This window comes from Empidonax traillii, unplaced genomic scaffold (genome assembly GCF_003031625.1).
Source record: "Empidonax traillii isolate 1590-97213 ecotype Southwest subspecies unplaced genomic scaffold, ASM303162v1 scaffold196:size3368384, whole genome shotgun sequence".
In the NCBI taxonomy this organism is placed as follows: domain Eukaryota; kingdom Metazoa; phylum Chordata; class Aves; order Passeriformes; family Tyrannidae; genus Empidonax; species Empidonax traillii.
In genome coordinates, this window is record NW_020955389.1 from 1,076,471 (window position 1) to 1,088,019 (window position 11,549).

General features: G+C 41.8%; 1 protein-coding gene across 6 annotated transcripts in view; it reads left to right on the forward strand.

Moving 5' to 3' along the window:
• The window catches only part of CARMIL1 (capping protein regulator and myosin 1 linker 1), a 188,384-nt gene extending 177,339 nt beyond the window's left edge, over positions 1 to 11,045 (forward strand). For 4 of the 6 annotated variants that reach the window (XM_027886842.1, XM_027886843.1, XM_027886844.1 and 1 more), the window contains 4 exons: positions 2,715 to 2,948; positions 4,877 to 5,011; positions 6,958 to 7,104; positions 9,994 to 11,045. In XM_027886842.1, coding sequence (XP_027742643.1) covers positions 2,715 to 2,948; positions 4,877 to 5,011; positions 6,958 to 7,104; positions 9,994 to 10,130 — 653 coding nt within the window. In that variant the 3' untranslated portion in view covers positions 10,131 to 11,045. The remainder of the gene's footprint in view (positions 1 to 2,714; positions 2,949 to 4,876; positions 5,012 to 6,957; positions 7,105 to 9,993) is intronic. The other 2 variants (XM_027886846.1, XM_027886847.1) reach the window with 1 other exon arrangement.
• The last annotated feature ends 504 nt before the right edge of the window (positions 11,046 to 11,549 follow it).

The window sequence follows — 11,549 nt, forward strand, 5'->3', positions numbered from 1 at the left end:
TGCTAAGCAAAATAGGAGTTTACGTGAAAATTATTAGAGACAAGCTTGCTTTTTGTGCTATGTTGGACAGCATGTCTCATGAAGTCAGATTAAGGGCTGAATTTATGGCTCACTTTTTACTCTTGTTGCACAGGAGAGGAACTACTTTGTGCAGGTACCTGGGGCACCTTCAAAAGGATGCTGACTTTTAATGTGATCAGCAAAGCTGAAGCTCAACTCAAGAGCCAGCAGGAATGTCTGTGCACAAGAAGTGCAAGTGATGAATATTTCTGAGGACCTAAATATTCAAATTCAAGTTCAAACCAATTTTCAAGGTTTATAGTAGTCTGCACATACCAACTTGAGTAGTCTTGACTTTCAGCTGTTTCAGCTGGCTCATAGTCATGGCAGCTGACTCTTCCCAGTATTTACCCAGTTTGATTGAAGCCAGGGCTGTCTGCAAAGCAGTGGAGCCCCCTGGACACTGCTCACATGCCCAGAATTACTCTTTATCGTGTACAAAGTGAGGTCCAGCCTTGTAGTGCTTACAGCACCAATGCTCTCTGCACCTGGTCTTTCTGTGCCCTTGTCAAGCTGTAGTCTTGGGCCCTGACATGGCAGTGCCTATACTGCAGCCATCTCAGGACAAGATGACATTCCAGTCTCCATATATACTTTTGAGACTGGCCAGTGAAGTGTTCAAAATGGATTCAGCTCTGGTGGTTTGTGTGTACCACATAAAAGGAGTGGGCTGAACTGGGAAATCCCGGTCTGATTTCTCAGCCGCAGTGGTAGGTACCCTGCAAGAATGGCAAAGAGGAGTGCTAAAACATACAGAAGCAAGGCTGGAAAAACAGACTGAAATCAAAATGTAAGTGTGGCCATCTTGATTGAGCACTTCAGATATCAATTATGAAGTTTTATACCTTTCTAAAGCAGTTTTTAAAAGCACAGTCAGAGCATGCCGAAATCTGCAAATCAATGCTTTTAAAGCCTGCTTATCTTTTGGGGAGGACCTCGTGGACTGTATGTGTCTCCTGATGTCAGTAAACTGAAGTCAGAGGAGTAAGAATAGTCTGCACTTGGGGCATTAGAGTAGCTGGGGATGTCTGACCCCAACTTTCCTCTGGTCTTTGTGTCTGACACATTTCACCCCCACTTCACTGCACTGTGCTTGCCCTTCCTTTTAGCCTCCAACTGTCAGTTGTTTCTTTACCACTCTTGCTTGAGAGCTCCCCAAGGCTCCTTTTCATTGTTGCAACTACAATTTATCTTCAGTTTGGGCTAATTTATTTCAAATTACTGTGTTCTAATAATGTTAGCAGGCCTGAGGTCAGGAAGACAAGAAAGAGAGTTAATGGAAAAATGCTGGATGTTGTTACACGAAAACTATAGATAGCGATGCAGAAGGAGAATAAGTTTTAGGGGGTTTATTCCTTGCTTTGTGTCTGGATGTTGCCTGATTTTTTTTTTTGTATGCACACACGCACAGGTGGAGAAGGTGTCCTGCTGTTTCGCTTGCAGTAAGACAGTACTGAAAGCACGCAGACACAAACTCTCCCTGTCACGCACTCACACAAATATCTATACGCCATGCAACTGTCTGGTTTGCCAGAGTTTAACTCCAGCTGGGCTGAAAAACAGCTACATAAGCTGGAAAAACATATTGGAGATTGGCTTGCAACAAACTATGTCAACACTCCCCTCCCTCCCACTGCCATTAAAATGTCTGTGCTCAGCACTTTTGTATTCAGCAGGATTTCTGAATGGGAATAGCAGGTAGGTCAAGTCAGCATCTGTGAGCACATATTTGGTTTTACAAATAGGGCTACCATTCTGCATTTCAGTTAGTTTGTAATTTTCTTCTGAGAATCAAGACATGACGATTGTTGAAAGTCTCAAGCTAAGATACAAGTTCCAAGATTATCATTGAAACTGCTAGATATAAACCTTCAACCTTCTGAAAACTGCAGAGTAGGAAAGTAGGGCAGGCTTTTTGCTTGTTAACAGCCTGTAATCCAGCAGGCTTTCTACCAACTTGCACAGCTAGATGGGACTTATTTATTGCTTGGAAGTCACTGTAACTTTATCTGTAAATACCTCGGTCTTTGTTTGGGATAAATAATACATTGGTAAACTTACTAAGGTGTGGAAACTGTAATCCATGTACAGTGTTTTTAGATATATCAAAATATCATATAAAGAATACTTTGATCTGGGCTAAGTTTCAAAATCTCCTCTAGAGCTTGGTGAAAGCAACAAATAAAAATATGTAACCTGCTGGTCACGCGCTTGGGATTTATTTTCTGGGACAGGGTTTCTCTGTTGATCTTGGAAACCCAACCTTTTGTCTGTAGAGGCATAAAACAGTCAAGAGCTGCCTTTTCCACTGATCCATTGCTGTTTTCTCAGCAGGTGGGCTGTACCATCTGCTTCCTGAAATATGAAGGAGGAATAAGGTCCAGCTAACCATCATCTCAAATATATTAAAAAGAGGGACATGCAATTGCCTCCTTGGGCAATTGAATTATGAAGCTTAGCATGTGTAAGAATTAGCAGGTTTGGATGCTTTTCTTGCAGTAATTTTAAATATGACGTTGGGATCTTCTTACACACTCACATAGCTCTGCAGTAGTGATATGTGAGCTAATGGTGGTATTTTCCACAAAAGCATATCTGCGCACGGAACCTTCTGTGTTGCAGCAGACTTCATTTTATGTGTCTGTTTATTTCAGTGCCTAAACAACAGCAGACCCTTCCAGAGACGCGATTTGCATCAAATAAAAGTGATTCCCTTTCAGCATCATCAGAAAAAAATTCAAAAGCTGAACCAAAGGCAGAAACTGGCACAAAGGCAAGAAGTTCTTCCAATACACCCACCAGCCCAAAACCCCCACTGCAGTCAACAAAGCCCAGCCTGGCAGGACGACCCACAGTGCCACAGAAACCACGCTCTGCCTCTCGCACTGGTGAGGAGCTCTTCTGAGCAGTGCTTGTCCCCAGCTCTGGGTACTTCTGAGTTGTGTTTGTGTGGCCTACAGAGGAGACACCTCTCACCCCATGCTGAACAGAAGTTAAATGTGGAGGGACGGGTTCTTCAGTGCCTTGCTCTTGACTTGTATCCTTCTTTTCCACCTCCTTTTGTCCTAATTTGAATAAACTTATTAAAATGGTTTAACCTATGGTCCTCGATAGTAAAGTGCGAAAAGTAGTAGTAGTGGCAGTGGCAGAGCTGTTTTCAGTTCACCTGCTTTCACAGAAGAGATGAGCATAGAAAGCTACTTCAGCATCAACGTCCTGTTGTAGTAGCACTGACAGTAGCACTGGATTTTCTCTGAACACCTGGCTATAAATACCAAAGCCCTTGAGGCTTTATGGCAGAGTGCTTTTAACCTTCAAGCAAATCCTGTTATTCTTAATACCATGGACAAACCAGCTGTCTCTTACTGTCTTTTTCCTTCTTTAGCCTTTATTTCTTTCCTTATTGCTTTTGACTGGAAATAACTGTAACTGTGCTTTTATAAACCTGCAGGACTGATGATTGAATAACTATTAACTTCTGTTCTGTCCTAACCTCCTGCCCAGGTATTATCTTAAGGTTTACAGTGGTGGGAAATACTTTAGCAGATCTCCCACATATTTGTCTGTCCACTGTTAATAGGCCAGTGTCACAAACCCCTCTTCCCAAAGTACAACCACTGCAGTAGAGGGAAATTAAAAGTCAGTTACTGACTCCCCCAGTAGCCATGGCAAATACAGCTTCTTAATTGCTATTGAGTGAAAAATGTGAGCGTGGCCATCCGTAAGAGCTTGCAGCCCTCTTGGCTTTTCCCATACTCACTGTTGACCTTAGAATGATGTCGTTTCTGGTAAGGACAAGAGGACAAAGGAATGTTACAGCCTCCTCCCTGCCCTTGATGTGTAACCTGAGCATTACTTAGTCTCTGTACTCCAGGGGACAGTACATTGTTCAAATACGGATTCACCTTCAGGTTTTAGATGTCTTTATTTTCTTGACCATTTTAAAAATGGTCATTAAAGTGAGAGATGTTGGATAGCCTTCTATCAATGCTAATGTGTATTCCTGGTTCCTGTTTTGTGCACATATGCCACTGTTTAACAAGCAGATTAAGTAATCCACTGTAGCTGTACTTCCCTGCTGTCCAAGTGAAGGCTGTCTGGTAGAAGACTAAAAAGGTCTTCTTGTGAGAACTGTAAAGATGGTAGTCGACTTGCCATATAAAATGCATATGTAGCCTCTAAGAGAAACAAAAGATCCAAATGGTTTAAACTATGGATTTGAATTTAAGTTTCAGAGTTTCACAATCCAGAAGAGGATGTATTTTTTCTATTTAGCAAATCTTTACAGATGCCCTTGTGTTATGTATTGGGAAGTTATTCCAGGAAGTATAGAGCTCTGTAGGCTATTTTTGTAATTTGTTTCCCTGGTTCACTTTTATGCCTTGTAACTGTGAAACAGGACATCCAAGTTGATCAGTTCATTATGTTTCTGAACAATGAAAATATAAATAGAACAAACATTTCCAAAAATCCATGAAAAATTTTTTACAGCTCTTCTTTACAAATTGCATGCTTATGTCTTACAGGAAATTCAGTTGGTCCATCAAATTTCTAGTTGTGCTTCAATAGCAGTATACATGAAAATGCTGAAATTGAGATCTTGCTTTGACTGCTAAAATCCTTTCACCTGGACTGAGTGCCATCATGCATTCTCTTGACATAATGTAAATTGCTGAATCCTTCATTTTCTGGCACAGATCGTAGCTGTTTCTTGTTTCTGTATTGTGTTGAGGTTTGGCCCATCATGAACTGCACCGTTTCTGTGAGTTTCAGTGCAAATGCAACTTCTTGCCCTTTTGTTTGTGCTACTCCACAGAGGATGCTCCAGAGTCTCCCTCCGGCCCCAGTTCCCCAAAAGTTGCCCTGCTTCCACCTGTGCTGAAGAAAGTTCCTTCTGATAAAGAAAAGGATGGTCAGAGCAGCCCCTCAGTCAGATCATTTTCTCAAGAAGGTAGGAGTGTTGGTATAACTTGTTCCAGTGTGCCCATCTTCGAGTGAAATTTGATGTGTCATTGTCCCCTGATTTGTTTTCACTTGAAATGAAAGAGGGTTATTCATTTGAAGGTGAAAAGAGCAAGGAAAGTGTATCTGGTCACATATTCTGCATCTCTTCACCCATCTTCCTTTGATCAAATCAATAAAAGATTAATCCCTTGGTATTAATAATATAACTGAAGAATTAAGGGACTCTTGTATTGTGTATATTATGGTTAGTTTAGTCTGAACTAAGATGCATACAATAATGTGAAATGTAGCTCTGTGGTTCAGCACATTTCCAGGGGAGCAGCCATGACTTTGATCCTTGCAGCCTGTTTCTCTGTTTGTATTCCTCCTTTCTGTGGGGTCACTGCATGGGACTGAGTTCACTTTCTCCTTGAGCAATGAGTTTCTGTGTGCCAGGGCAAGGCTTGCTGCCTTTTATGCACAATAGTAGGCTGCTGCCTTCTCTTTGCTGATTTTCACGTGTGCACTGGATTTCTACTTCTGCTGATGCATTTTCTTACCCACAGTTGGCTCTTAGAAGAGCTAAGATTTCCTCTGATAGCATAGCATAGCATAGGCCATGTGGAGAAGTAGTCACAGAAATGTTGCTCAGTGTGATGTTAGCTGGTATTTTGAAATCTGGGTGTGAGACCTCTTTCCTTCCTGAGTCTCTCTTAAAAGAAGACATCCAAGGTGATTCCCATCACTTAAGCTGTGAAACAAAGGGGTGCTCTTTCACAGTCTGACAGCAGATTTTCATAGTGTAGGATGGAGACAGCTGAGTCAAGGTAGCTACAAAATGCTGGGTTGTGAAGACTGAGAAGTTGTGCTGCCCACAGAGCCCATCGCTACCTTCTGGATGAGAGGTGGGGCAAAGCCATCCCCAAAGCAGCATGGTTCATAGGTACATTTTGAGAAGCTTCTCCCTAAGGCTACCATTTATCTTTATGAAACAACTTACCTTGCAGTCTGGGTGTTGTGCTGCTTGGAAGATTGTTGCAGTGGTGACTAAGATTTGGTGACTGCTTGTCAGCACGTCTGGGGTATTTGTTTTGATTCCCACTTCAGCCACCAATGGTGCCATTGGGCTGCTCATGTGCCATAAAGGTACAGCAGAACTACCACAATATCACTGAATTGTGTACAGCCAGCAGGACACAACACACCCAAGGATCTCTCCTGTGTCTGGAGAGGGCTGAATATTCAGATGATCCATGTTGCTAAAAGCAACAGGAGTCAGACACTGCTTTCTTACTCCTTGCTCCCTTACAACCTCTCCAGACAATTTGGCCTAACACAGGTTTTTCCAGTTGGCTCTACACTGCACTGTACACATTTTATCAAGCATAGTTTAGACTGGCTAAAGGTGGGTTTCCAGGTCTTTAAGGAGCTGCTATGCTTTGCATTAAGTTGTTTGGGAAAGAGTAAATTTCGTTTCTTTTATTTTTTTATTCATTTTCACGTTTTCTTTTTTCTTCATTACTGTTCTACTTCCTCACTCAGTTGTTCCTCTGTCCTTGCTGTCTGCCACTATTCAGGCTAGCATGTTCAATTTTTTTCTGCAACTGGTAAATCACTGCAAATCTGTCTAAGTTAGTAAACAAAATTATATTTCCTGTGAAACAAAGCTAAAAATTAGATGATACTTGATTATAAAATCTCTATATGTTAATGAATGTAACTGTACTTTGTGGGACAATCTCCAATTACACCTCTTTGCAGCTGTAGGATCGGGCTGCAGTTACTAACGTAGCCAAATACCTGGACTACATTTAATCAATCACCTGGTATACTGATTGCTGCTGTTTGAACAATTGATTAAATGGGTTGGATAAGTGGAATTATTTGTATTACTTTCTGTATGTGGGCCTACAGAGCAGCTTAGGAGTATAAATGAATCCTTTTCCTTGCTAGAGCAAACAGGAGATTGTCAAAAAAGAGATGCAGCTCTTGACTGTGCCAAGCCATCTGGCAGCGTGAAAACCACTCCGGGGCAGTATTCTACCAGTGCAGAAGAGGAAGCTAATGTGCTTGGGCAGAGGAAGGCACAGCCAACTTCTGGTTAGAAGTTTTCATTTTTCATCAAGATGGTGCTTGAAAACTGGTACTAACAATTAAGAAACAGTAATAGCGAAGAAGCAACATAAGAGTGTGGTTTTGTCATTGGGTTGTGAGAGAGGTAAAAATCTCACGGGATGCTAATCATTCTTCTATCCCCATGGGAATTGCATGATGTGAAAAATTCCCGGATAAAAAATGCGTGTGCATTTTCCCTTCATGGCAGCACCAGTGACCAGTACCATCTAGCGCCTGCAGCCGCCCTGCTGAAGGGCACTCGTTACAATCTGTGGTTGCTCAGGGCAGCAGCACTGGCACGCTGCAGTGTGCACACACTGCAGGTGGGCTGCCTGCTGCTTTGTGTGCTTGCACACCTTTCCTTTCTGAGATGCATGCACTTCGGTGTCTCAAAATACATTTCAGCTTGAATTTTGTTAGTGCCAGTTTCAGTGCATCACTCACAAAACCACTTGAGAACTGGGTAAATTCGGATTGTTAATTATCACTTTGTTTTCAGTTGCATGAGCAAACGAAGAAGCACACCAAAAGAGCCCAAGCCCTGCACTGTGCTCCACTGAGGAGCGGCTTTGATTTAGTGAACTCATTCAGGAAGCTATAAAAAATGTTTGGTTGCTCTATGTGTTTTTAAAATATGAAAACTCCTGTTCTCAAATGGTACATGTTTACGTGTTTCCCTTTACATCTTCACTGTTTCTTTAAACAATTATTCACATTTACTTTTTTTCTGAAGTGTTTTAATTGGGTATTTGAATATTTCATGCAACTCTATTTACCTGCAGTTTTTCTACTTATAAGACATCACATATCCCTTTTGTAACATCCTCACTCCAAAATTTATAAACTGATTTCCTTTTCATATTGTAGAATCAAACTTAGTCCATCCAAACTTAGAATCTCCCCTCCCTATCATAATTGTTATGTTCATTCTAAGATAAAATAAGTTTTGAAAGCTGAGATACTGCTACAGACCAATGGAGGTCACCTGTATGTGGTTTCATCGGGGCAAGGGTAAGCTCTTGTGGCAGAAGCCTGCTTACACTACGTGGACTTTAATGTCTGATATATTTTTCAGTTATTTTGGGGGCAAACTACCTTCCTAGATTTATCAGGCCATAAACAGAAATGGCTGCTGCAGGGTGTGTTTTGAGTTTTGTTTAAAGAATCCATGGGAGCCAAACAAAGGCCAGGTAATTACTAGGAGGTACAGGTGTCAAGAATGGCTCAAAAAATTTCCAGGCACCTATTTCTTTGAAAAGCAATGGTGTTTTGGAAAGTGGAAATACCTGAATATTTTTCACCAGATTTAGGTATCTTAATCCTCTCCAGTTCTGTGAAACAGGTTTAAAATCCTTTCTCAAAATCCTTTCCTGTTTCCCAACTTGCAAAGCCAGGATAAGAATGCAGTGAGTGTGTGGGCTGGCCCTCGTTTCCTCACACATTTTGTTTTGGCTCGCGCAAACGAGGAGACAGGTATTTTGGACTCTGGAGAACTATTTGGCTGCCTCAGCAGCTCAGAAACTTCTCCCCTGGGATCCCTCTCTGCATTTCCTACATTCCTGCCAGTCCCTAACACATCCTGGCACAATTTTAAAACGGCCACGGAGATGCATCTGTGACAGCGTGCTGCTTGCCTGCCTCTGATGTGGCTGGAGCTGTGTGCTGGTGGCAGGGCAGGCTGTCCCTACCAGTGGTGAGGCTATAGGTGAGCGCTACACGGGGAAGGAGAGGTGATGCTTCATGGCCACCATGGCTGCTGGTGCCTTGTCAAGAGAGGGGTTCCCAAACGTGGGCAGGCGTGAGGATCAGTGAGAATTAAACCTGGACATCCTTACCTGAAATGGTGGAGCAAAGAAAGTCTCGTCATCATAGCTTTTAATTCTGTGGGGCTAAAGTGAGATGATTTGCAACAAAGTCACATTTAAGTGTGTTTAAAGTTTCATTTTAAGTGGAAGTGTGAGATTTCTAAAGCTACCAATCCTTGGGTAATGTTACCCTGCTTAATGTGTATAACCCTCTTGTTACCATAGCAGTTGTAGACCACTGATTAGATCAGGAATCTTAACAAGGTTTTATAGCCTTCTTTCCAATTTATTTCAAAGCTTGTGGCTTTGGAGAAAACCCTGGCTTTATGGAGATTTTTAGAGTGCTGAGCAAACAAAATGGATGCTGTTTGCATTTAGATCGTGGGAAAGATGGTTTGCCCTCCTGCTTTCCCTGTTACAGGGCACAGAAAGGCACAGAGCCTGTGTTCTCATCTGAAAAAGATGATGGTTGGGCTTAGGGCCATGGGTTTCCCCCATATCAGGGAATAAGGAGGGCATCGGAACGTGGCAGTGAAGTGGGGCAGGGAGAAGCAGTTTGGGTAACTTGGATGCCATGGTGAATGTCTGTGCTGATCAAAACTTCTGAGTCAAAAGGGAGAACATAGAAGTGTCCTAGTCGGGAGACGGGGCTGCCTGGGACGTGCGCTGCTGGTCTGAGGGGTGCCCAGTGGGCACTAAGCAGTCAGGAGGGCACTGTCTCAGATCCATCCCAGCTTGAAAAAAAGAATGCTGTTCTGGTTTGGAAGTGGTGTGAAGAGAAAAAATCTCCAGGTCATTTCTGACTGTAATGTTTATCCATGTCACAGTGAAGTACTAAGTGTCATATTTCAAGTTTGCCTGCTTGCCAACCAACAGTGGAATTAAGTTTACTCAGACTCTCTCTCTTCTCTCTCACCTTCTCTGGTTTGAAGAATTAATGGACCTATGCTACTGCCACTAGTGCAAGTTAAATGGGTGGATCGGGAGCAGGCCTTGTGTGCACAAGTGACTTTTTTTTTCCTTCCTCTCTCCTCTGCAATCATGTAAGACCTCTTTCTGTTTTATACAGCTGCAAAAAGAAGCCCTGGGCAGCAGTCTCATGAGTTCCAGGAACTGAAGCAGAGGTCCTTAAGTAAAGACGGTCATCAGGGAAGCAAGTCCAGTGACTCTGGTGAAGAAGCAGATAAAGATTTTATTTTTGTTTAGCTATCAGTACAGGTGCTTCATAGCGCAAGAGCTTTTTATAACAATCGGGGTTCAGCAATCAACAGCCCCTCTAGCCAGCTGCTCTTTCACCACAGGTACATTTCCATGCAGAAAACCGATCTTCCAGTTGTTATTTACAGTACACTTGGCATTGATTCGGTCCTTAATTTCTGTTCTGTACAATGTAGACATTCCTTTCCATCCCTTTGCCTAAAGCCAGCCATTCTTTCATGTATTCTACTTGAATTTCTCTGAAGCAGCTACAAAGAGTGCCCTGCATTAGGGCATTTAGAAAGCAAAGCAAATTAACTGGAGACTGTCTTACACTAATACACTGTACAGCAGGTAATGTGTTGTACTGCTGAATGTAAATGTGTCAGATCTGCACGTGACTTACCTATAAATATATTCTTGCGGTATGCAATTGCACATTGTAATTATATTAAAAGAGCACACTAATAAAATAATTTGTATAGATTATATATATTAAATGCTTGGATATGGTTTTTACATTCTCCCATAGGGAGCTTCTTTCTTCCTGTTCTCCTACTGTACATAAAGCTTCAACACTTACATTTGTGTACCGTCAGAAAGCACAACAGAGAAGGATTTGGATGACGTATAATCATGGTATGCTTCCACATTCATATATTAATGTATATATTGATTGGAATGAGGGCAATTGAAATTTTATTAATATTGGTGTTTTCTAGAGGCCTTCCTTGGTTTTGTCTGCATATTAGCTTCCTTTCAATGTGTAATTCTATGAGAAACATAGTTTGACATCTGTAAAAACATCTCAGCTTTTGAGGGAGGGGATGCAAATTTCACAGCTACCCACTTACATTACAGTTTGAAGGGATTTTATTCATATGTATATTTGTAACAATAAAAAAAATGATTTTACAACTGAAATACTAGTCTTTGTTTTTACAACAGTGTTTGTGGTCTGATGGTCTCTGCTCTTTGAATCTGGCATTGTGTCAGGTAGACAAAGTGTGCAGTTAAGACAAAACCCATGTCCTTTTTCTGCCTCTAGTAAAGTGCCTGTTCCAGCTGAAAGGGACACATACACATCATCTTCGTAAAACTGCTGAAAGAAGATCTCTTTGCTAATCTTCTACCTTGGGATCTTCGGCAAAGTAGCCTTCACATGAGCCGGAAACACCTGCTATCTGAATTCTCAATTTGAATACAATATGACAAAATAAAGTTGGTTTGGAAACTCTCTCCCAAGAGTAATTTCCCTGGCCCTTCTGTGGCTTCTTGACTGGACAGAAATGCTCAGATACCTGCTTGTTAGGTGACCTTCTGTCTGATCCCATTGTACATGCCTACTATTACCACTTCTCCTATTGCAGTATAAAGGGCTGCTAAGTCAAAACAGAACATCTTAGAAGCACTTGGTAGAGGTTTACA